The sequence below is a fragment of the Ursus arctos genome, unplaced genomic scaffold (genome assembly GCF_023065955.2).
Source record: "Ursus arctos isolate Adak ecotype North America unplaced genomic scaffold, UrsArc2.0 scaffold_8, whole genome shotgun sequence".
Taxonomy (NCBI): domain Eukaryota; kingdom Metazoa; phylum Chordata; class Mammalia; order Carnivora; family Ursidae; genus Ursus; species Ursus arctos.
The window spans coordinates 51,936,734-51,962,438 of NW_026623100.1; the positions used below are offsets into that span (position 1 = coordinate 51,936,734).

The 25,705-nt window shown below is 46.5% G+C and overlaps 2 protein-coding genes across 3 annotated transcripts in view; both read right to left on the reverse strand.

Moving 5' to 3' along the window:
• SNRNP200 (small nuclear ribonucleoprotein U5 subunit 200) overlaps positions 1–6,376 on the reverse strand; it is a 29,219-nt gene extending 22,843 nt beyond the window's left edge. The window contains exons 1-6 of the mRNA XM_026479844.4: positions 6,170–6,376; positions 5,491–5,654; positions 3,802–3,973; positions 2,903–3,095; positions 2,134–2,189; positions 262–360 (exon numbers count right to left, since the gene is read on the reverse strand). Coding sequence (XP_026335629.1) covers positions 262–360; positions 2,134–2,189; positions 2,903–3,095; positions 3,802–3,973; positions 5,491–5,654; positions 6,170–6,214 — 729 coding nt within the window. The 5' untranslated portion in view covers positions 6,215–6,376. The remainder of the gene's footprint in view (positions 1–261; positions 361–2,133; positions 2,190–2,902; positions 3,096–3,801; positions 3,974–5,490; positions 5,655–6,169) is intronic.
• A 9,780-nt stretch (positions 6,377–16,156) lies between these two features.
• The window catches only part of NCAPH (non-SMC condensin I complex subunit H), a 33,830-nt gene continuing 24,281 nt past the window's right edge, over positions 16,157–25,705 (reverse strand). The window contains exons 13-18 of one of the 2 annotated variants that reach the window (XM_026479821.4): positions 25,131–25,241; positions 23,735–23,911; positions 22,572–22,685; positions 20,823–20,914; positions 20,341–20,416; positions 16,157–16,692 (exon numbers count right to left, since the gene is read on the reverse strand). In XM_026479821.4, the coding sequence (XP_026335606.2) occupies positions 16,633–16,692; positions 20,341–20,416; positions 20,823–20,914; positions 22,572–22,685; positions 23,735–23,911; positions 25,131–25,241 (630 nt within the window). In that variant the 3' untranslated portion in view covers positions 16,157–16,632. Of the gene's footprint in view, positions 16,693–20,340; positions 20,417–20,812; positions 20,915–22,571; positions 22,686–23,734; positions 23,912–25,130; positions 25,242–25,705 lie in introns of both variants that reach the window. The other variant, XM_057309237.1, reaches the window with a different exon arrangement.

Sequence of the window (25,705 nt, forward strand, 5' to 3'; positions counted from 1 at the left end):
AAGAATTTCCCAGAATTTAAAAAACCCTGTTATACTGAATTCAGGAGCATACCAAACTTACAGTTCATCAACACATGCCTTTGTGAAGAATAATGAGTGACTGAAATCTTAAGAAAATCAAGACGCTGAATGTTTACTATGGCTCCTATAAAAGGCTAGCTTTGGTAGGTTAATATATACAGGATCTATATAGGAGAAACAAATGCTACACCCAGAAATCCCCTAGCCTTGCAGCAACAGGCCAGAGCAAACGGTACTTACATTAGCTGAAAGGGTGCAGCGCACTACAGCCTCGTCCCCTTCCATGTCATCATCAGATGCCTCTTCTCGAACCTCCCCGTACACATCTTCATCACCTTCCTACAGAAACAGCCCAACCGCAACTCATGATGTGGAGATGACCCTAACATCACCACAGAACCTCTCCCTTGAGTCCCTTAAAATGAGCTCCATGGTTGCAGAGATGGCGCTGGGGGAAACCAACAGCTTCCTAGAGCCAGAGCCTTAGTCCAGAGTACGTGCAATTGAATGCTCTCATTACTCTAAGTCCACTGGCATGGAGTCATTAAATGCTTCTACTCTCTTCTGCTTCTCCTCTTAGGCGGCCACAATGGCAACCAACTGGATCACAGTCTCTCATATACGCTCAATCAATAAATGAAAAAAGAGAACTATCGGCTAACAGGAGGGAAGAGCGATACAGAAACTATGCTTGGGAAAACACCCGGTGATCCAGAGATGTACAGCCCACTCAGCTTGCTCTCCACTATCTTTACGCACACTCTCTCACACTGTAAGTACTCCCTACTTAGCACAGGGTCATGTTACAAACAGGTACTTACTCAGTAAGTCTTTGATAAACGAATGAATGCTACAGGTAAAACACTCTTCTATAGTTTGTAGCCACTTTTTTTTTTAAGATTTTATTTTTAAGTCATCTGCACCCAATGTGGGGCTCAAACTTACAATCTTGAGATCAAGAGTCCCACGCTCTACCCACTGAGCCAGCCAGGCGCCCCTGGTTAAGAGGGTTCTATGATTTAAAACTGCAACAAACTGGGAGCACCTGGCCGCTCAGTGGGTAGAGCACGCGACTCCTGCCTCAGGGTTGTGAATTCGAGCCCCACGATGGATGCAGAGATTACATAAAAAGAAACTAAAAAAAAAAAATCCTAGCAGGGCGCCTGTGTAGTCAGTTAGCTGTCCAACTCTTGGTTTCGGCTCTGGTCATGATCTCGACGGTCCTGGGACTGAGCCCCATGTCGGGCTCTGCACTCAGCATGGAGTCGGCTTGACATTATCTCTCCCTCTCCCTCTGCCCTCCCACTCATGGAGTCTCTTTCTAAAACATAAATAAATAAATCTTTAAAAAAATCCTATTAACTACACCACAGGAAGCAGCTTAGCAGTCATCTACTTCTCACATCTTATTTAGCAGATGGAGGAATAAGCGAAATGACCTACCCGAGCTACAGGACCACAGTTCAGATCTCGTGGCTCCCAGTTGGGGGCTCTTTCCTCCGACTCTCGTGCTACCTCTGCTTCCTGTCTTACTTAGTATACGAAATTTCGAGGCCGGCATTTTACCTGAGCCAAACTCGCCCACTGAGAACTCTAAGGCAACTCTGAAAATTTTTTCCAGTGTCCCACTTGTTCCTATTTAGTTATATTCAAGAATTCGGATGAGGTGGTACATCTCAGTGGCCGCTGCAACTGTCACTTAAACAACCATGTACGTCACATGCCCGTGCTCTTGGGCCAACGTGTATGCTTTTGCAACTGGCAGCACTGAAAAGTGGAAAATTCTCACAAAGATTAAAATGGAATAAAACGTGGTCGTGTACCCCTCAATGAAGGTATACACTGTGCTGTGTGTCCTTCCTTTTGCTGATAGACTTGGTTTGTTTTAAATTATGTCTACATGTATAGTGTAAATTTCCTTTATAAATCCCTAGAGATAACCATAGCTAATTTTTAGCAAAATAACGTTTATGCCCAAGGTTGACAGCCACACAACACCATAAAAATCTGTCTGGCTTAAGCTAGGGAGCTTCTTTACACCAGAAGTGGTCCCCTCACCTTAACAATTTCAAAAAACGAGAACACACTGGGTCTGCTTGCTTTCTCACTCACCTCCTCATCAGACTCAAACTGGACATTCACACCATATGTCTCATCAATGTTGTCATCTGCAACAATAAGGGATTAGAAAAAGACAGCAGGGAATTAGTGAAACGAGGCATTATGGGGCTAATTCCTCCCCAACTACTTGACTTGCCCGTCCTCGGCACAGATCTATGGTCTCAGGACCCACAGACAAAGACACTTAACATAAGAAAGTCATCCATACTGCCATCGCTGAGGCCCACTCCAACCCGCCAACTCTGGACACGGCCCTGCGCTGCTTGGTCAACTACCTGAGTGCTCCCACCCTCCCTCCCCGCCCCAAACGGGCTCTTCCCAAGTTCTCCTCCAGGTTCTATACAAAAGGTCTTAAAGAAATAGCTGCTGTAGGGGCGCCTGGGTGGCTCAGTCGTTAAGCATCTGCCTTCAGCTCAGGGCGTGATCCCAGCATTCTGGGATCAAGCCCCACGCTGGGCTCCTACGCTGGGAGCCTGCTTCTTCCTCTCCCACTCCTCCTGCTTGTGTTCCCTCTCTCGCTGGCTGTCTCTATCTCTGTCAAATAAATAAAATCTTTAAAAAAAAAAAAAAAAAGAAAAGAAAAGAAATAGCTGCTGTAATCTAGGGACTCTGATTCATCGATCACAAGTCCTCAGACACCAAACAGGTTATGGGAACTCATGGATACATTCAGAGGTTTTAAAGACTTGGGGCTTGAAAATCAAATTAAGAAGTCAAAAGTAACAATTTAATATGATGTGGACATCAAGAGCTCAGTTACCCATATTCTGGATTTCCTTGTCTCCACCGTAGTCTGTAATCTTTTTGCCCAAGTTCACTAGCACATGGTATCTAGTATCATCTGTCTGACCCAACAGCAGGTCGATCTCCTTTCTTCTTTCCTTGTCCCGAAGCTTTTCATTCTTTAGGACAGCTAGAACTTCATCAGCTGCCCCGCAAAGGATATCACGTGGCTGGTGGCCAAAAAATTTAAAAAATTTAGAACGAGACACAGAACATCATTGGCCAGCTTTATGTAACAACAGGATGTGAAGAGTCACACCTCTTTAAAACCTGAATACCAGGTTCTGACCATTTTTATTACTTAAATATTTGACCATATTTATTAATTAAAAAAACACCACAACTGTAGGAAAACTCATCTGTTTTTAAAAAGATTAGGTAGGTGGTCTTAGGAAGTAGGACCCAACTTCCACAACAGTCTGGCGCATTTCTCCAGGCAACAGAGACACTCAGTGCTCCTCTAGCCCACCAAACTTTTGGTAATTCTTCGTCCTCACCAGAACCCCTGAGACTCATTAAGGTCCTTAATCTAGTCACACATGTATAATGGTCAAGAGCATGGATTCTGGACATAGAATACCCAGGCTCATACGCCAAATACTACCTCTGTGATATGGGAAAATTACTTAACTATTCTTTCCACCAGTAAAATGGAAAATGAATATTAACAGCACCTAGTCAGAGAGCTAGTATGAGGACTGAGAGAGAGAAGGCATGTAAAGCACCATTGCACACAGAGTGCTCAGTAAATATCAGCCACTTCCACAAACTGCTATGGCCCACACAGGAAAATCCACAGACAAGGTTCTTCTGGTACCTCCCGGTTGTGACCCTCTCCCTCTCCAAAACCACAGCTCCACCCTCTGGCTTCCTCACCTGGTCCCCAAGGGCAGCCTGGATGAAGCTGAGCAGCACCTCATAGGTCTCCCGGGTCTCTTTAGTCTTGGGCTTATAGATGATACCCACCATCTCATCGATGCCCTCGGACAGCAGGGTATACCCCTTCATCTTGTTAATGTCATGTCGGTCCTCATCACGCTTTCTTCGCCTAATGAACACATGATGTTTAAGAGGCAGAACCTGCACCCCAAAAGGCAAAACTAAATCAAGCCTACCCTCCTCTCCCCAGCTTCACGGCACACAGGTCATATTTAAAAACATGAATCTGCACCTCAGCAAATGATCCCCACTTGGCCATCTTTATGGGAATACAGTAACAGGAAGGGAGTCCTTCGTTATCCTCTCGCTAGACAGCCTCCTCATTCATTTGAAAAAAAGACAACCCTTTTTACTTGGCATGACAACATCATATAATCAAATTTCGACTTGCCACTTCTCGCACACGTTTTCTCCAAAAGAATCTACTGCCATTGATTCCCAACAAATTATAACAAACCTGGAAAGGAAGCCATACTCTGCAAAGTGGAGAACCAGTGATGTATTAACTCATTCCAAATATATCTAATCAAAGGGTGCCTGGCTGGCTCAGTTGACAGAGCATTTGACTCTTATCTGGGGCTGTGGGTTCAAGCCCCATGTTGCAAAAATTACTTAAAAATAAAATCTTAAAAAAAAAAATACAACTAATCAAAACTGGGCCTACCAATTTTTGAGACTTCATCATGGGAGAGGAGAAAGACGCAGAGATATCAGGGATTTCAAAATATAAAGATGAGGAAGTTCAATGATCTTTTAAGTTTTGAAATATATCCCCCAAAAAGAAAAACAACAACAACAAAACCAGAAAAAACCTTTTATAATATGGATCCTTGAATATTAGTCCATACCAACAAAAAACAGGACATGGGCAACAGCAGAGGAAAGAAGTTGGGATTGGACATTTGTAACGGAAGAAAAAGAGTTAATGAGACACGGAATAGCAAGGGTCTTGAAAATACTGTGGAGAAAATTAAGATCTCTCTATGGACCAGAAACATATACATTAGAAAAAGATCTAAAACTTATTTTCTCAGGGTGCCTGGGTGGTTCACTTGGTTAAACACCCGACTCTTTTTTTTTTTTTTTTAAGATTTTATTTATTTATTTGACAGAGACAGCCAGCCAGAGAGGGAACACAAGCAAGGAGAGTGGGAGAGGAAGAAGCAGGCTCCTAGAGGAGGAGCCTGATGTGGGGTTCCATCCCAGAACGCTGCGATCACACCCTGAGCCGAAGGTAGACACTTAACGACTGCGCCACCCAGGCGCCCCTAAACACCCGACTCTTGACTTTGGCTCAGGTCATGATCTCAGGGTCGTGGGATCAAGCCCTGAGTCGGCTCTCGCTCAGCATGGAGTCTGTCTGTCCCTCTCCCTCTGCTCCTACCCCTGCTCTATCTCCCAAATAAACAAATAAAATCTTTATAAAAGTTGTTTTCTCACTTCAGTACACATACCAAGGCCAAAGAACCTTTTAAATCTCATGTTCTGTTTTTACCTTCGCTAAGTTGTTTTAATGCCACTAAAGTCTCATCTTGCACCAAACATTTCAACAAAAACACTCCTCAAATGCTCAAGGAAAGTTGGATTTTGGATCCCAAAAAAAATCACTTTCTCCTTGGTACTCACTTGGCTCTTCTTTCCTCCTGCATCTGTGGTTTGGTCCGTTGAGCCTTATCTCCCATCCGGGTGCCCTCCAACTTCCCAACCAGGGACAGCACCTCTCCCGTGGGTTCATCCCGGCGGGTCCGGTCAATGAGAGAGCGGTCAGCTTGGAGGACAAGATTCGAGTTCTGAAAAGATCACAATATTATCCAAGCTCTGACACGAGCAGGGCAACTTCCTGCATCACAGGAATAAGGCTTGATAATATCAAAGTAAGAACTGGAGCAACTAAGTGCTGATAAGCACAATGGGAATAAGAGGTTTTCCTTAAGACGAAAGAGCGCCACACAACCACACAGGAGGAAAGAGCGATCAAATCAATTGAACGATCCTTGCTCCTAACACTGCCCGTAACAACCCACACCTGGGATAAGTGGTGGCACGCTGGGGGTGACAGAGAAGGGGGCGGGTATGGCGCCGAGGGGACAGGGAACAAACACTCCTAGCAGAACTCTTAGCCCATCCCGCCCGCCCTAGACCCTAGTGGGGTTATTCATGTCATGCACCCCCACCTTCGCCTGGATCTGATTTCGTCTCCGCTTTCGTGATTCACCTGTAGGCCTTCAGACTAAAACTCCCCTTCCCCGCCTCCCGCTCCCCAGTGCGTTCCCTAGCCCGGGGCCTTCCCCGAGCCCACACGCACCGCCTTATACTCGTACTGCAGGCTACGGGCGGTCACATCCGCCATGGCCGCGGCTTTCCGGGGATCTCAGAGCTCGGCTCCCCTCACCGCACGCTACCAAAAACCGTCGCTCCCCGCTCCCGCCGGGCCGCAAAAACGCAAGATTGACGCACAGGAGAGGGAAAGAGACGGGCCCCCTTCCGCTTCCGGGTCGCGCGCCGGAAGTGTGGGTGGGGCATGTCTCCGGTGAAAGTGCGCCACTGACCCGCGGCCTTCTGGGCAGGGTGGGTGGAGCCGAGGCCCCCGGGTCAGCTAATCCGTTGACCCCGGCCTCGGGTTGTGGGTACCCCCTGCAATTTCACGCCCGCCGCAGATAGGCTCCCCCTCATCTCACTGCTTCCGGGACCCCTCCCATCGTAGCGAAACATACTCCTGCTTAGCCCCCCTCCTAACCCAAGCGCTTTTCTACCCGCTTCTTTCTGACTCTGGCCACGGTCCTGTGAGCTGTGCTGGCGAGGGGTGCCAGTTAGCTCCTTTCTCGGTTGAGGAAACCGAAGCACCCAGCGAGCGATTTCAGAGTGTGTGTGTGAGAATTACTATCATCCTTTGGGTTTCAATTCTGTATTTAACAACTGAAAGAAAACTCTTGTCTCCCACCCGTCCCACCTAAAACCCATGCATGTCAACAAGACCCTCGTTCTGGGCCGGCCAGGGCCCCCTGTTTGCACCCAAATGCTTGTCTCATTCCTTCTCAGAGCCCAGCGCAGCTGCCCTCTTGGCAGGACCAGCTCCCTGAAGACAGTGACTTAATTTCTTCCTAAGCAGCAAAGTCCTGGGGCCAGGAGGAACCACTGCCTTCCCACCCCCAGCCAACCAACCTGTTCCCAGCTGTGGAATGGCAACTAAGAGCTGAACAGTTACCTCACTTAGAGCCTGTTCGCTTTTGAAAGAGGAATGAAAGGGAAGATAGGTATTAAGCCAAAGAAATTCACCCTCTATAGCAGTCTCTGGGCCAAATTTGACCCGCAGGGGTATTTTGTTTGGTTGTCTGTTGACTCCTTACTTAAAAATTGGGAAAATCTGGACTTTTAGCATCTATGGAGAAATCAGAATGCTGGCCACATGAGACCCACATTCCTACACGGCCTCCTTGCCCAGTGCTAGTCAGCACCTTGCTGTCCTCAGAGGATCCGCATGCTCCTCCCGCTGCTCCTGTTGTCTCACACCTGGCCCCTGTAGGCATGTCGTTTGCAGCCCTGACGCTATTTTTGTGTGTCTAACTGGGCCTTTCAAGGGACAGTCAAGTCCTTGCTGCAGCACTGCTCCTCAGTGGCTTTGTGACTTTGGTCTCTCTGGGTGAGCGTCATTTTGTCATCCTTAAAATTGAAGCAGTTAAACTTTCCCCCGTGTGTGTTGTGATGAAATGAGGTAGTGTGTTTAAAAGCACCAGTGAATTGCCTGACTCAAGGTGGGTGCTCACTGAAGGTTATTTCAATCTGAATCCTCAAGACTGACTTTTATTTTGTGGCCATCCTGTGGCTCACCCAACTGACACAAAAGAATCTGAAAAATATTTCAGGGATTCTGCTCTGCGTTTCTGTGGGAGCAGTATTTATGTTCACAGTCAAGCCTAGGCTGTGGGCAAATCTTCAAAGCAGAGGAGGAATGGGCCTAACTACTCATGGGAACAAGTTTTCTTGTTGGGGTGGTGGAAATGTCTTAGAATTAGATTATGGGGGTGGGTGCACAACTCTGAATACAGGTTAAGAACCATTGAATCATACTTTTTAAAAAAGATTTTATTTATTTGAGAGAGAGACAGTAGGAGCAAGAGCATAAGCAGGGCGAGCAGCAGAGGGAGAGGGAGAAGCAGACTCCCCACTGAGCAAAGAGCTCCCTTGAAAGGCCCAACGTGGGGCTCCATCTAAGGACCCTGAGATCATGACCTGAGCTGAAGGCAGCCACTTAACCGACTAAGCCACCCAGATGCCCCTGAATCATACATTATAAGTGGAAGAATCATACGGTATATAAATTATATCTCAGTGAAGGTGTTTTTTGTTTGTTTCTTTTTTTTAATTTTAACAGGATTATCCCCAGGAAGCTGAAGGACCCAGGAGCACCCTGACAAGCACAGACCCTTGGTGGGGGACGTTCATCAGCAAGTTGGGTTCAGCTTTAACTTTCTTCCAGTCCGTGTGTGCCCCATTGTGCTGCTTCTCTCCAGAGATTCAGAATTCACTTATCCCTAGTGCCAGTACACAGGGTTACCCAGGCTCCTGGGGCCTGCATTCCTATACCTTAAGCCCTGTCATTTCATTTAGTAACCTCTCTATTATATGTGCACAACTTTGTGAGCACTTTTAGGGACTCAGAGAAAAACAAGATAGCAGCTAGAACCCTTGAGAAGTTATAGACTTAGAGTATACGTGAAACGTACCAGTAACTGCAACTAAAAAACCGAGTGGGGGCATCTGGATGGCTCAGTTAGTTAAGCGTCCAACTCTTGGTTTCGGCTCAGGTCATGATCTCAGGGTTGTGAGATCCATCCCCACATCAGGCTCCCTGCTCAGCGAGGAGTCTACTCAAGGTAGACTCAAGTCCTCCACCATGTACGTGCTCTCTCTTTTTCTCAAACACTTTAAAAAATTCTTAATTAAAAAAAACTGTAAGTTACCAAAAAAGGAAAATTCCATGCGTTCCCATACGTCCTCACCTTCCCCCCTTAACCACAGCCCCCAGCACTGCCTCTGGCTGACAGTCTCTCCTTTGTGTCCTGCCGCCTGCTCAGTTGCAGTGTATTCAATAAACGTCTAACTTCTTAAAAAAAAAAAAAAAAACTGTGCAGTAAGTGCCACAAGGGGGCGCTGTGGGAGATCAGAGAAGTCAATTGATAGCGGAGAAAGAGCAAGAGTTACAGTTGTAAAGGATGTCTAGGATTTTTCTTTTTTTTTTTTTTTTAAGATTTTATTTATTTATTTAACAGAGGGGGAGACACAACCAGTGAGAGAGGGAACACAAGCAGGGGGAGTGGGAGAGGAAGAAGCAGGCTCCCAGCGAGGAGCCTGATGCGGGGCTCAATCCCAGAACGCCAGGATCACGCCCTGAGCTGAAGGCAGACGCTTAATCACTGAGCCACCCAGGCGCCACAGATGTCTAGGATTTCAGTAGAACCAAGGAGTGGGGCAGATTTCAAGGGAATGCAGAAGAAGCAAAGTATGAAAGTGGGAAGACAAAGACATGTCCGAGGAACTGTAAGGAACTCAATTCAGTTGAGTGAAGGGCAAATGTAAGGAGTGGAACAATGTAATATAATTCGGGATAGATAAAATTTAGAATCTCTTGAAAACATAACGCCGTTATAAAGAGTTTTTACTTTATTCTGGGAGACAGTAGGAAGCCATACAGATTTGTGGTTGGGGGGGGTGTTTGTTTTTTGCAGCTTTATAGGAGGTGTTTGATTAGAGGGATTAACATCTAGACTAAGCAAAAAGTTACTATTTATCACGTGGCAAGCATTTGCAAAGTGCCACTTTAGCATACACGATATCATTTAATCCCCATAAAGCCCTGTTAAATATATTTATTTCCCCCATTTTAGCAATGAAGAAATCGAGGCCCAGAGAAGATAACTGACTTGCCTGGCCTCACCTGCCTCAAAGCTAGGCTGTCTCATTCCAGACCCTCTGTACAGGGGCTTCCTCACAGAGCTGGGCATGAGGAAGGTGATTCTCCTAGTGCTACGTAAGGTGTAGGTGGGAGAGTGGGGTGTAGGGGGGACCAGAGACAGGGAGTACAGCTGGGAGCCTATTGAAGGAGACAGAGCACGAGATGAGGTGTGCCTGATGGGGGTACCACAGGCAGGGGTAATGGAATGTTAGAAAGGTGAGCAAAATTTGGGGCGCCTGGGTGGCACAGCGGTTAAGCGTCTGCCTTCCGCTCAGGGCGTGATCCCGGCGTTATGGGATCGAGCCCCACATCAGGCTCCTCTGCTATGAGCCTGCTTCTTCCTCTCCAACTCCCCCTGCTTGTGTTTCCTCTCTCACTGGCTGTCTCTATCTCCGTCGAATAAATAAATAAAATCTTTAAAAAAAAAAAAGGTGAGCAAAATTCAGAGGGACTTGGTGATTGTTTCTGGTGTGACCAGGAAGCCCTTAGGTTGCCGGAACTCTTGGGGTTGCAGAGGAATTCTGGCTCACCAAAAAGCCCCTGGCAACTTACGTACTAGGTGGTGAAATGCTTCCTCATCTAGGATTGGACATTCACATAGAGTGCGAGTCAGACTGAGTTGAATGACCCCAGTAAACACAATGTCCTACGTGGAGAAGGGATTCAGTAGATGGTAGTTCCCTCTCCATTTGCCTAGAACATCAGTTCACCCAGTCATGCACATTTCCGAACTACTCCATTCCTTCACTTCTTCATTTAGCAAAATTTTATTGTCTCCTCTGTGCCTGTCATCACACTAGGTTCCAGGGCTACACTGGCAAACAAGACACAATCTATGCGGAGGAATGTTTAAGATTTAACCGTGTAGTGATGAAATTGACTTTCTAAATTCATCTGGTGTACGTCTCTAAACAGGCTTTGCTCCCTTTCAGGTCTTCGTCCTAGGAGGCAATGCCCTTGTATTAACCAAGAGGCAGTTTGATGTGGTGATTAAAAGCATGGACTCTTGTGTCAGGCTGCTGGGGTTCAAATCCCAGCTTCACCCCTTCCTAGCTGTGCAATCTTAGGTCGATTTTTAGTGCCTCGTGTGCATCACCTGTTGAAAGGAGATAGTTTTACCTGCTCCTTAGGAGCGCTGGGCACCTAGAACTCCGCCAGGAATAGTAAGGGTAAAGGACTGTCTGACAGAGCTGCATTTCCCAAAAGCATTTATGAAGTACTTTGGGTCTGGGGCAGTCTGTGATCGAACACAGGAAAACTGTCTCATTCTTTGTCATACCCTTGCTTTCTTATTATAAATGGTCTTACCTGATGGCCCTTCCACCCAAAACTTGGTTCTGAATGGCTGCTGGCTCTTCTCCAAATTCCAGCCCTCACATGGAAGATGACAGTTTGCCAGGCCTAGGCGTATCCAGTAGCATGGCTGTAGGTTGGGTGGCTGTGCCAGAATGTTGTGTGTTGGGGCCACGTTGTTAGGCTAAGTATGTGACCTCACCAGGTGACTGACTTGCAGGGTCTCCTGAGGACACATTTTGGTGTGTAGGTTGCCACATGCTTGTTGAGAAATGGAATAATGTCCTAACTATATATAATGCAGACTCCTTGTAAAGACAGTCACAGGTCATGGTGCAGCTCATGCTGGTTCTGTGATGGGTCCATTCCTAACGAGGCAGCTGGTGGCTTGCAGTTTCAAGGACTGGCTTCCTCCACAGATGGAGGACAGACGGTTGTAACAAGCTGAGTCTCCTACTTGTACTGGGCAGCTCCTCTCTTAGGCTTCCCCCTCCCTACTATCCCATTCCCTCCAATTTCCATTGCAGAATAGAACTTTTAAAAGAAAAAAACAGGGGCAGCTGGCTGGGTCATTCAGAAGAGCATGTGACTCTTGATCTTGGGGTTGTGAGTTCGAGCCTCTTGTTGGGCATAGAGATTACTTAAATAAACTTTAAAATAAATAAAAGAAACAAAGAAGAAAAGAGAGAACGAAAAAAAAGAAAACAAACAGGCCATATCTGCACTGCCTTACTGCGCCCCTGCCCACCTTCCTACCTGGGCCCTGATTTCCTTTCCTCTTGACAGCTCCAAGTCTCTGCCCACTAATCTTCCCATGCCCCAGACTGCCAGCTGGGATGAAATCCAAATCCAAGCCCCGTCATTTTTTCCTGAGGCCCCGTAGCCTTCTTAACTGTGTATCCAACGAACTTTTTAAAAAAGCCGACGAGCATGGACGCAGTACTTGTCATGCACTTGTGACTGGGCCCGTGAGAGGAGGCTGGCCAAATGTAAGCTCTTCTGGGGGCAGACACCAGCAGCGGCGAGCAGGCTCAGTGAAGGCTCAGAATGCTAATTCCTGCCCGAGACCAATGTGCCAAGGAAATAGGAAAAGAAAGCCCACACAAGTGTGCCTATCACACCAGTACCTCAGAAGCCCCTTGGGGGTCCTCGCCAGTTGCTCTTCTCCCCGTCTCCCCACCAGAGATAACCACTTCTCTGACTTTTGTATTAGCCAGGCCCTTGCTTTTCTTCATAGTCTTACTCCTTATGTATGATCTCGAAACAATATATGGCTCAGTTTTGAGAAAATGAGTAGCAAGCACATCCCGTGCCGTCAAAGAGAGGGCGATATGGTTCCAATAGATGAGGGCACCAGGAGGTCAGACAGAGCAGAATGCCTGCATCCGACGCTGGCCTCGGCTCGCCTGAGCGTCTCTGGGGCTACTGCAGGCCGTGGGTGGGCGAGGCCACAAAGGAGGCCTGGAAGGGTTCAGGGCAGTTAGGCATCTAGCAGGGTCGTGGTATGGACCAGTATAGCTTCTTGGAAAGGGGTACATGTGAGGGGATTTCATTGTCGTTTTTAAAAATGTTGCATGGCCCAAACTCTTTCTTCTACTCTCACACTTGTTTGGTAGTTTGGCTAAGTATAAAATTCTAGATTCGGAAACCATTTATCTTCTTGCTTCTAGTGCAATGCTGAGAAGTCTGACACCCCACTTCCTGATCCTGTGTGTGTGACCTGTTTCTGTCCTGAAGCTTATGGAATCCTCTGAATGTTCTGAAACTTTATGATAAGGTACCTTGCTGTCAGTTCATTTTCATCCATGTGCTGGACACTCAGTCTGTCTGAAAACTCATGTCCTCCAGCTATGGGATACAGGCTTTATCCCTTCTTCGGCACGATTTTCCCCTCTCCATTTTCTCTGTTCTTTCTGGGCCCCCTGATTTGTCGTATGTGGGATCTACTTGGCAACCGTTATAATTTCTCTCCACTCTCTTCTAGCCCTTGGCATTTTCACTCTAATTTGGGGAGATTTCTTCTGTTTTACCCTTCAGTCTCTATAGCCCCCGCCATGCTTGTACATCCCTCACTCCACGCCTTTGCTCCTTTGTCAGCTGGGAACACCTGTGGCCAGTCTTGACCCTTCCAAGGCAGATGGGACGCCGTCTCTTCCTCAAGGCCTCCCTGGCCTCACCTTCAGAGTCAGTTGAACATATACCTGCATCTCACTGAAAATAGGTGAACAAATATAAATAAACACTATTTCAAATAAAAACAGTAAGGAAGGATTCTAGAATACTTAGAGATGAGACCTACCCTGTGCCGGCTATGAAGTAATCATCTCTCAGCTCCAAACCCTTCTATTCTGGCCACCTTGCAAACCACATTCTGCTCTGCCAGCCACTCCCATGTAGGTTATGTCAAGGGGAGGCACGTGAAGGAGACTGCAGGGCTGGAGAAAAAAGGACTTGCTCCTTTCTGTCTGCCTCCTGAGCTCGTGAGCGCCCCCCAGCGGCACTTCTTCGTGTGGGCAGGGGCCGTTCCCTCCCAGAGCCGCAGGTTGTAGATCTTCCAGCGCGCGTGCGCAGAACCAGCTACACCGTGTCCCTCGTCAGACGCCCCCACCAGCTGAGCGGCTCCCCTCCTCAAGGGGCAGTTTCTGCCCTCTTGAAATCTTTTTGATGTTTTCCTCTTTGTTCATTTTGTTTTCCCGCCCTGGGGATGGTTGCTTCCCGCAGTTGCTACTTGATACTTCAGATTCCCATCACACCTAGTCAACAGTTCTTTGTAATAAGTTCTTTGTTCATGTTACGGGTTTCTGCCTCCTGACTAGACTCTCACTGTTACAACTCCCACCTTTATTTTACAGAAACTCTCATCGTTACCATATAGGAGGTGATGGAGACAGAGAGGGACACTTATAAGGCAATATCCCGAATTCAGTGTTCTTGTTTATCCGTAGGAATAGGAGACGTTTTCCTGAACGGGGTTTCTGGTTTTTGACATAGCAGTTCTCCAGTGTTTTTGCCAAGAACATTTACAGGTGAAGCTGAGCATTTCAGCCCCACTGACTTCATTTCTTTTTCCACACTGGCCACATTTCTTCCTGGCACAGGGGCACTTTTCATCTTTACGTCTTCGGGTGCCCACTCTCCTGCAATTACGTTTTTGTGTCCTGATCGCTCCTTCAGCAGGAAGGAGGGCAGCTCTGATTCCTTAGTGTTTCCTTCTAGGGAATGGCCTCCCTGTTCTCTGGTTCTGTAGTATTTTTAATTCCTCAGGAACTGTCACCAGATTTCACTTTGGAAAACCCAGCTGTAAGTGAATCCCACTCATCCTTACCCAGGGAAAACGATCTCTAATGTTAGTGAAAAGATTTCTGTTATGAAAAAGTACTCTGCGCTTGGATTCAGATCTGGAACAGCTTGCTCCCAGAGCTTCCTGACAAGCGGGAAATTTGGGAACTGTTCTATTTCCTTCCTGGGGAAATTAAAAAAAAAAAAATCTTCCTTAGCAGAGCTCCAGAAGGTAACTTTCCAGTCAGCCATTCCCAAAGGACAAAGGAAGTTTATCTTCATTGGAAATTCAACCACCACCACCCCCCACTGCAGCTCCAGTGAATTATCTGAATTATCATTGCAGAGATGGGGCAGGGACAACATAAACCAGAAGAGACACTTAATCCAGAATGAACAATGTTGAGGTATCAACCCCCTGAGGCACTACACAGCCTATGCCAGAGATACGAATGCAATACTGTCCCATTTAATCTGACAAAGGTTTTTCTTTTCCTCCCTGATTTGAGGATATGCTCATGTGGAAATCTTACAAAGGTATGCAAATGAAACCCCAACCTTTTCTTTCATAAATCATTTTTATCCAAAACGATAAAATGTGATGAACTCAGGACTGTTAGAAGAATCCAAGGCAAACAGTTTGGTGACAGTGGAGCCCAGAGAGAACTCTGCTTCTCTGGTCAGATACGAACAGTGCATCTGGTATACCTGATGTGCACGTGAGCGAACACAGGCTCTGCTTTGCTTTACTGAACAGAATCATCCCTGGGAAAGAGGATGAGAGAGAAGTGTGTTGCACTGAGAGAGGGCACGAGCTTGGCTAGTGGCACTCCCGAGAGTAAGAGCAGGGCGGGAGGAGCAGCACTCCCCGGCATGGGGAAAGGTGTGGGAGGCCTCAGCCCCAGCAGGACAGGTATGGATCCTCACTCGGCATCACCCCCTCTTCCATTAAAGCATATTCACAAGTCTACCCTCTCAATATAGCAGAGCAGGTAACATTTTAGACACAATTTGGGAAGCACATCCTGGGGTGTGTGTTTTGTTTTGTGTGGTTTTTGGCTTAGAAGCAAGTTCTTTATTCTCAAGAGTGATCTCCAATTATATATGTCACTGCTTCTGACCCAAGATCTCTGTGTACCTACTGAATGGTGACAGGGTGCTCTGGCAGAGACCCAGGACCTGCCAAGGATAGAATTACTTGGATGAACATCTACAAGCAGAGCCTACGATCTGAGCAGCATATAACACAGGAGCTAAGAACGAAGCCTTTAGAAGCATATTACTTGGTTCAAGGTTAGTCTCTGAAGGCTGTCTGCCCTTAGGCAGGTTCTTTTACCTTGAAGTACCTATTTCTCTGTAAAATGGGAGTGATAAAAGTATGTTCCTCTCAGAGATGCTAAGAAGGCTAGGTGAAGTAATCCACAGAAGGTGGTACTTAGTAGTCACTTAACAAAGGCTAGCAATTTTTACTACCATCACTTTTCCACAGAATTCATAGGCCCAAGGGACCCAATCTGGAAATCTGACCTCCAACCAGTGGTTTCTCTCTCCTCTACTCTGCTACAAGACAATTCCTCTCAGCTCTTAAGTGCTTGCTGCCTTTAGTGGCACGTGGGTATCGTCTAGCTAACAAGACTGCATCCCCCCCCTTAAAGGAAAGGACCAGCCCTCCCTAACTTACCTAGAATGTACTCAAATATTTTGGTGGGCATTATCATTCAGCCCTCCCTAACTTACCTAGAATGTACTCAAATATTTTGGCGGGCATTATCATTCAGAATGATTTTATTTTAAGGATACACAATATATATACATTTGTAAGTGCACATATGATGTATTTTATGTACATGGCTTAGATAGCTGTTTAAAGACAACCAGTGCCTGCTGGGAAATTATTTTCTACAAAAGTGTGGAAAACAACAAAGATCAACTTAGGAGACAAAAACTAGACATGGATACAAAGTCTGGATCTAGGTTTTCATAATCAAAAACAGTATCCTTACCAGCTCGTCCCTGCTAGGTGGTCACCACAGGGCAGAAAACTTGAATCAAAGACAGAACTTCAGGGGGTTAGTTCCCAGACTGGGAGGGAGAGAAGGGAAGAGAACAGACAAAACAGCTGGCACTTTGGTAGTGGGCTACAGCCTTGCCACAGGCCTGCGGCACGGCAGCACCCAGACTGGAGACGTTCTGGTCACTGAAGAAGCGATGAGCCCCCTTCTGCCAACTTTTCTCGGGCAAACTCAATCCCCTTGCCTCACCAGAATGTCGGAAAGGTCCTCGGTTCCTTCCAGCTTTAGATTCTGAAGGAAGACCAAACACATGAACTTCAGCATACTAAAAATACAAGAATCGTAACACAGATTCTAATCAAGGTAACAGGGGAATGACTATAAAGAATGAGGTTTGTCCCATGATTGTAAGTAAAATCGTTACAACAAATATAATTTGTATGATAAAGCTAATTCCAAATCCTTGCCACCTGCAGGGAAAAGAAGCAAAAAGCAAAACTTCGTTGGCACTGGTTCCTGAAACAACCTCTCTCTGTAAAGGGCCCAAGAGCTAAGCTGTTTGCTGTGGCGGGAGCTGAGAGAAGTGGATGGCCACCAGGAGACCCAAGACATGCCTGTTAGCCGTGTCCATGCGTGGCCTTCTCCAGGCCCTCCCCTCACTGCCCCATCACCTCAGCCCTAGGGATGGCCACGACAGCGCCCCTTCTCTCCCATCTACGCAGGCCTTTCCCTACCCCCCCAGCCCTTCCTCCACCGAACACCCCCACTCCCACCCCGTGACTTCCCCACCAACCGGGGCACTTCTTTCCCTCAGCACGCAACAACTGTCTGAAGCCTTGCTCGTCTAAGCTCACCACAAGCATACCTCCCCTCCCTCGGCCCCAGGGACAGGCACGACTCACGGCCCTGGCTAGTGCATCTTCCTCTACTGCTAACGATGGAGAGCTGCGATCACACCTGCCCCAAGTGTGACTTCTGCGGCTCGGGGTCGGGTGTAAGTCTGGCTAATCAGCTGCACCATGCTGGCACCGAGGACCCAGCGTCCAGCACCGCATCCCAAGCCCTATCACGCCGTGCTTCTCAGGGGAGCTCGTTACCAGAGTGGCTGATGAAGGGTCCGCACGGGAGTGAAAGACTGGGAGAAAGGCCACAAAAAGAGTCATGTTCTGGTATTAAGTGTTGTGAGGGGCGCCTGGGTGGCACAGCGGTTAAGCGTCTGCCTTCGGCTCGGGGCGTGATCCCGGTGTTATGGGATCGAGCCCCACATCAGGTTCTTCTGCTATGAGCCTGCTTCTTCCTCTCCCACTCCCCCTGCTTGTGTTCCCTCTCTCGCTGGCTGTCTCTCTCTGTCAAATAAATAAAATCTTTAAAAAAAAAAAAAAAGTGTTGTGAGATTTCTCGTGGTGGCTCTAAGCTCTGAGTTACCGCAGGTCCCTGTAGATGATCGTGGTCACTGACACGGCCAATGTTACCAGCCAAATTTTCTCAAATAGCCCAAAGCCAAGCCCCAGTAACGGCCTCAGTGCTCAGCCCGGTGGTTCCGGACTGGTGCATCTCCCCATCCTTCAAGCTGAGCACTCTGGGCCCCTAAAGACACACTTGATCACAGCAAAATGAACAATCCTGGCCCCGCTGTTGGGGGAAGCAGAGCCGTGCTGAAGCCAGAGCATTATGCACCCCAGCGAGGCCACAAAACCATTAATGCTTTTCAGCAGGGTTTGCTTGGCCCCAGTCTACTTGGGAACCAAGTGAGGACCATCAAGCTGCTCTCTCACAGGGGAGAGGCAGGCTTCTGTGGAGACACACAGCCCAGGGCAACACTGATTCTCAGATTGGTGCAACTGAGTGAAATCAGTAACATTCTTAATTTGGACTCAAGATAAGGGTTTCTGAGCTTCGGAGACACCCATGCTTTAGGAGCCTGCTAGAACACACCCAGTGGGACAGTTCCCCAGCATCTATGTCCATAAGGATGGCACGAGGTTCCAGGCCATCAGGCAGTCACACTTCAGAATGTCAGACAGATGGATGGCTTGTATGCCCTCCTCCCCTGATGCGGGATCCTCCTGAGAGCCACTTGTGGATATCTTGTCAGGATGATAATATTATCTTTTCATTCGTTTTTGTCTCCTAGTTATTCTTTCTTCATGTAGTTTGCTTCTGACATCAGATTACTTAGGCTTTGTCAGGAATGACACAAAGACATTCTCACTACCACCTCCCACCACCATGGATGGCGTTGCATGGCCCCCAGTCCTGTCTTTATGACTTCTGCACGGGACACATTGTCTCTCCTGTTGCTGCTTCCTGCCTTCCATCCAGCAGCCACACGAATTCAGCGCTCCTGGGTCAGCAAACATCCAGAGTGGCTTGGAAGTACAAGTGTTCCCTGACAGGGGTGACATTGGGCTGTTCTGCTCATGCCTCAGCTGTGAATGCCTAGGCCCGGCAGTCGGCCCCATGGCTGGACACACCCAGCACTTACCCTGGCTCGCTGGCTCTTCCACGTTGCTTCCCCACTCAAAATCAAAACTAACTTCTGCCAAATGGACACTTACTTCTTCCTGAGTGAGGTCACGAGCTTAGAAGAGGGGGTCCCTGACTCCCAGTGGTAGGTCCACTTTGGAGAGGCTGACAGCTGAGCTGCACAGGCCGTCCTACGTGGGACCCTCTCTCCTCTGCACCTGGCAGTCAGTCCAGTCAAAGGCAGACCTGGGGAACGGAGCCGGTCATCACCGCATCACTTTCGTCATGAGGCCAGAGGTCAGACGTGGGCACTCAGGAAATCCTGGGCACTTCTACAGCACCCCGTTTTTGTCAGCATTCCAGTACAATCTGATCAATCCTCTCAAACCACACGTCGGTGTTCAGACAGGTGCCACACTCTAAGAGCCCCCTCTGAGCTCGGGGCAGGGGGGAGGGCAGAATCTACACCGGTGGTGCACGAGAGCAGCGAGGGCTAGTGACACTCTACTTCAGTGCCAACATCTGCGTTAGGGACCAGGGGCCCGGGGACACAAAGGATATCATCAAGTCTCACGTGGTACCCCACGTCCGGGCTTCTTGCTGCTGGCTGTGTGCTGGCCTGCCTCCCGGGCAGCACCAACAGACTCTTGACAAGATGGGTCCCTGCCTGCTCCACCAATAACTGCCACAGCTGCTCAGCTCTGCTGCTGGCGTGGCACCCTGCAGAGCCTGGCACACTGTCTCAGTTGGCACTTCTACTGCCCCCTGATGTGACACTCTAGTCCCAAGCCCTTGTTCACAGCTCTTGGTGGTCCAGCTTGGCTGGCCACTGCCTCCATGTCTTACGATTCCCTCCTCCTACATCTGTCTTCCTTTTGTCCTCATCTGTCCTCTCTGTTCTCCACTACGTTGCCATGTGTCTTGACTTCAGCACTGTCAGGATTTGGCCTTTAAAGCCTTTGACACCCCATGATACCAAAGCACTTTATGTTTTGAAGTTGGGAACTGATAGATTGCAATTCAGCACTTAAATTTTCCCATTTGGGTTCTCCTCATTATTTTCATATTTTTCATTGCTAATGAAAATGGCCTTTTTCTAAAATACTTCTGGGGCGCCTGGGTGGCACAGCGGTTAGGCGTCTGCCTTCGGCTCAGGGCGTGATCCCGGCGTTATGGGATCGAGCCCCACATCAGGCTCTTCCGCTATGAGCCTGCTTCTTCCTCTCCCACTCCTCCTGCTTCTGTTCCCTCTCTCGCTGGCTGTCTCTATCTCTGTCAAATAAATAAATAAAATCTTTGAAAAAAAAAAAAATAAATAAAATAAAATAAAATACTTCTAAGTGCCTGGTTAATCCTCTGGGGTTGAAAGTACTGTGTAAGTCACTGTATTTAAGATGCCCATGAAAGATCGGGTAAAAAACTCAAATATTGCTGTTAATAAAGAATACCCCCATGCTTATCCAATGTACCTACCTTTTCATTGGCTAAATGTAGGAGACAGGCAAAGGCCAGAGGTATAGAGAGGTTCTGAGCCATGAGAGGAGGCAGGCTGAAAAACAAAGAGGCAAGTATTTAGCTAGGTCACTGCGGTTCTAGGAACAAAGGCTCTTTCAACAAGTATGAATACACATGTCCAGTGAACAACCTAATGAGAAACAAAGAAATATTTCAGATGCATTTTATAAGCAGGTTTTTCCAGTTTCTTATTGGAAAATAAAATATCACTTGTTCCATTCCAGCCAATGGTGCAGAAAAATGCCTTTTTTTTTTTTATGCCATGTTTAAAGTTGGTCTATATTCACCCATTTTTCAATGTAAAGAAGAAACGGCAGAACTGCCACAAGTATTAAAACAGCAGACCGGTGAGGGTCTGTCACGCTAGTGGCTCAGGCTAGAGCACTCGGCCGGGGCTCAGAGGAAGGGGCGGTGAGCCCCCCGCGCTCACCGGCACGCACCTCTTCTGCAGGTCCTTCGTGAGCCCGCTGAGCGTCTTCTCCTCAGCCACCTTTCCCGCGTCCTCTTCTTTTCCATTTTCACTGTGGTTTGTCTAAAAGAAGAAGGATAGTGAGAATTCAGACATGTAGGGCCAGTTCACTTTTGAGAAAGCAACATAAATTTCAAAGCTGTAGCTCTGAAAAGTTGACATCTGAATGAAACCAAAACATTTTCTAAGTTACATCTTAAAGAAAAGGGACCCATAAAGGGACTCTGTGCCTCAGCCCTGGACCATGAGACTGACTGCCAAGTTATGCTAAATGTGAATGTCAATGGCCAGTATAATCCCAGTAAAGGAAAAATTGCAAAGAGGCTTCTAGGTTCCTCTAAAAAAAAAACCGAAATAACAAAAGCCATGACGATTTTTAGCTTCAACTGGGCTACACAACCAAGAGCAGCAAAGAATCCATAATCTGTCAGGCAAGCAGTTATCAAAGGATATCGTGTTTGGTATTTGCATTAAAATAACCCAGAATGTGTATACGGTGAGAGGCATGGGGTGACAGGACAGGATGGGGGACAGTACAGATAAAACAGTGATAATGACTGGAAGTAGGTGTTCACTATACTATTCTCTCTTTACTTTTGAATATGTTCTTTCTTTTTTTAAAAAAAATTTATTTATTTGAGAGAGAGTGAGAGAGCATGCACAAGCGGGAAGAGGGGCAGAGGGAGAGAGAGAGAGAGAGAATCTTCAAGCAGACTCCCCATGGAGGGTGGAGCCTGACTCGGGGTTCAAACCCAGGACCCTGAGACCATGGCCTGAGCCGAAATCAAGAGTCAGATGCTTAACCAACTGAGCCACCCAGGAGCGCTGTTTGAATATTTTCATGATAAAGGATTTTTTAAAAAAAGAATAAATCCTTCATCAACCAGAATCCCTGAAGGAAAAAGTACTATAAATCATTTAAATTCAAAGTTTAAGTAGAACCCCTTTCCTACTTCTTAAAAAGCACATTTGTATCCTATTCAGTTTCAGTTGATAAAACCTTATGAATATGACTGAAGCTTTATCTGATATCCATGACTACACGACTCAGGGTCCTCAATCAAATCATGATTTTCACTTCTTAGCCAGCAGGAGAAGGTTTGAGAGAACAGGTTGAGTTTAGAAAGCTCAGAACATTGCCAGAGCAGAAGAGGTCCAGAAGAGAGGATGGAAGGATTCTGGTTAACTGAAAGTTCATTTAATTGGAAAGAGTTAGTCAACATTTCATCTTGTTCTGAAGGAGAAAGAGACCATTTGACAGCAAAATAATTTTTTTTTTTTTTTTTACTACTTTTCTACTTAGAATACATATCAAAGGGTTTGAACATTTTATGGCACGTGAGATGTTAGCATTTGCTTTCCAAAAGCGTCATTCATCAACCTAAATGGACAGCAACGAATATGTACACCAAATTTTTCCTCAACTCTGTTTAATTGTTTAATTACTAAAGCTGCTACTTTAAAGCAGTATGAAATGCTTTGATTTGTATTTTGTGATTACCAGCAAGGCTGAATAACATCCCATGAGCTAGTCTACCATCTGTATCCCCTTTCGTGTGACTTGCGTGTTCATATACTTGGCTCATTTCACTTTCAGAGGGGTGAGATCTTCCTTGTATTTCTGAATGAATGCTTTCTGTATTCACCCTATTGTAGCCTTTACCACGAGCCATTCCGCTCCCACACACTGGGCACCTAGAGAGTGAGCAGCACACGTTACCTCTGTGTCTGCTTGCTTGGAGAGCTTGGTCAGCAAACCCCACATGCTCTGCTTCAGCTTCTTCATGTCCATCCTTTTGGCAGTCTTGGCATAATGAATTTCAATTTTATTTACCTGAAATAGATATGTGACAAAGTAAAATTAAGCCAAATAAAGAAACATGTCCCATCAACCCATTGTGAAATCAAAAGTCCGGAGTTTAAATAAAGAATCTGGTTTAGTCTTATCAAAGAAGTCACAGAGCTTCCTTTGGATATACCAAAACAGAGTGCCTCCTTTCAATCAAATTTCTTGTTGATCAAGTGCAGTCTACATTAAGACTAACCTGGAATTCCAATGTAAAAGAGACAGGTCAATCAAATATTTATGAAATCACCAAGCCTGTCACCTGGTATGGGACAGATGCTTAATGCATGATCATTTCATATTGAATCTGGCCAAGATTTTCTTTCTTTTTTTTTTCTTTTTTAAAAACATTTTAGGGGCACCTGGGTGGCTCAGTCGTTAAGTGTCTGCCTTCGGCTCAGGCATGATCCCAGCAATCCGGGATCAAGCCCCACATCAGGCTCCTCCGCTGGGAGCCTGCTTCTTCCTCTCCCACTCCCCCTGCTTGTGTTCCCTCTCTCGCTGGCTGTCTCTCTCTGTCAAATAAATAAATAAAATCTTTAAAATAAATATAAATAAATAAATAAATAAATAAATAAATAAATAAATAAAAACATTTTATTTTTAAGTAATCTCTACATCCAACATGGGGCTTGAACTCACAGCCCTGAGATCAAGAGTCTCATGCTTCACAGACTGAACCAGCCAGGCGTCCCAGGCCAAGATTTTCTAGAGCTATATAGCTAGCCTCACCCAAACAGCACAGAAACCCATTTTCCCTGCCTGCAGCCTTCATTCAGATCCTTTACCACTTTGCCTCTAGTCATATGGTTTATCACCATCTCTGAAGAGATGGCTAGTTCCACACAAACTTAATTAGCCATCAGCTCATTCTCAACATGGCCCTACTTAAGAGTCAGCCACCTGGAGAGTAACAGGTTAAAACCAAGAAAGGAAAAAAAAAAATCAAGTCCAGACCAGTGTGACTCTCATATAGGAGGAAAATTAAATAGATCTCAGGCAACCAATCTAACATAATTCTTGGCTTTCATCTTTACCTTCTGAGGCTCAGCTACCAGATTCGACTCCCCATAAGTGGTGATGTCCAATCCTTGCACTTCAGGCACAACACCATTCTCTTGTGCTGTCTTAGGTGGCTGGCAGGATGTAAGGTCAAAGGTTCCAGCTGGTCCCACGAATAAGTCATCCGACTCTTCGTAATCACTGTCAGCAGCCTGGGCAAGGAAACAGATTTTCAAGTTTGGCAGAAGCTGCCTGAGAGGCTTCGAAGTACCCTTGAAAAAGACTCTGTATTCACGCATTAAAAGTAAAGCATCTGAGAGTTCATTACGTGAGTCAAGCCTAGGATGGACTTCAAGGTGTCTCCAGTTATCTTCCTGTTACACATAAACCCTATGAGGAAGGTATCTGTTAACTAAGACCTCTAGAGCAAGTTAAAAGGAATAATCACAACTGTCAGTGTCCCTCTTAGCTTCTAGCCAATTTAAGATTTCATTTTATGGAAAGCATTTCCAAAACACCAGGGATCTGACCAACATGCCTTACCCAATGTGAGCATAAGAGGTGCCAGGGGTCACCAGCTGGCACAGAGGTCCTGCCTGGGAGCTGTGAAAAAGTCATTCTTGCACCAAGCCCAGTAGGAATGGGTCAGATCTCTGGGCTGGGGCCTAGGACTTGGTTTTTGAGCAGGCTCTCTGGGTGATTCTTATACCCCCTAAAAATGTGAGAGGCACTCGCCAAGAGATCAGTCTGGATTTTCACTAAAAGGTAACAACCCTACTCTCCTCCAAGGAAGATGATAAGGGGAACAAACTATTCTTCAGTTCTTGTCCCTCTCCCCACAGGGACACAGAGGAGACCTAATATTTTTCCCCTTTCTGTTATTCACATTTGCCATCTCATTAGTGGACTCACAAAAGGAATAGTGAGATTATTTAGTCTAAACCAAGATCTAAAGATGGGGAGTGGCTTGTATAAATTCACAACATAAGAACCAAGATCAGAGCTACAAGCCCAGTCTCCCAAGGCTACCGCATAGACTTTTCCCTTTCGGACCACACCATCGTCACATGTCTATATGTCCTGTCTCCCTAGGCAAAAATATTAGCTCCTAAAAGCAAGGAGTATTTTCCTCTGAAATCCCAAAATAGCCAAAATAAGTGCTTTGCAAACGCTAAAGACATTGACTGGTTTATTGGAATAGGACCATTCCCTTTCCACATACAGGGCTTGAGGTAAAGCAGGCCAAGGTTTTGGCTGTTTCCTCAGCTTTGCTCCATTTCCTGATGCCTGGGGGGGCAGGGCAGGCAGCCACACGCCCCCACCTGATTCAGAATTTCCTACAGCCTTCCGCCATGTAGGAAAGAGAAGGGATGGGGTACATGAAAGGCTCTTCCACTTACAAGAGAGGACAGAGCTCTTCTCTCCTTTTACCTGTAATCCAGGGCAAAAGTTGGAGGTGTCGTTAGGGTTGTTGTAATCATAGTCTCCAATTTCTTCATAATGTTCAGTTCCTGCTCTCTGGCCTTGGGCCATCTTAAGTAACTAGAATGAAGAAAAGAACAACTGCACAAAGCAATTTCTAGAAAAGCAGCTCTAACCTAGGTTGGATAATAACCTTAGTTTTTTGGGTTTTTTTTTTTGGTAAAGATTTTATTTATTTATTTATTTGACAGAGAGAAAGACAGAGCAAGCGCGTGCACAAGCAGGTGGACTGGCAGGCAGAGGGAGAAGGAGGCTCCCTCCGTTCTAGAGCAAGCCCCAGGGTAGCAAGGCTTGGAGACTCCATCCATCCCAAATATACCAGAGCAGCCGGTTTGCAATTAGGTCTGCACACAACTTCACTTGAAAAAGGGTTCATTAAAAAACAAAAGTGCCTGTAGCTATCTGAAAAGAAGTCAACTTGCTGCCACTCAAACAATTCTGAAAGAAAACCCACTCAAAATTTTAATTCACAGACAGCCTGTTCCATTTCTGGGGCAATCACTGCTCCTACATAGCTGTACGGA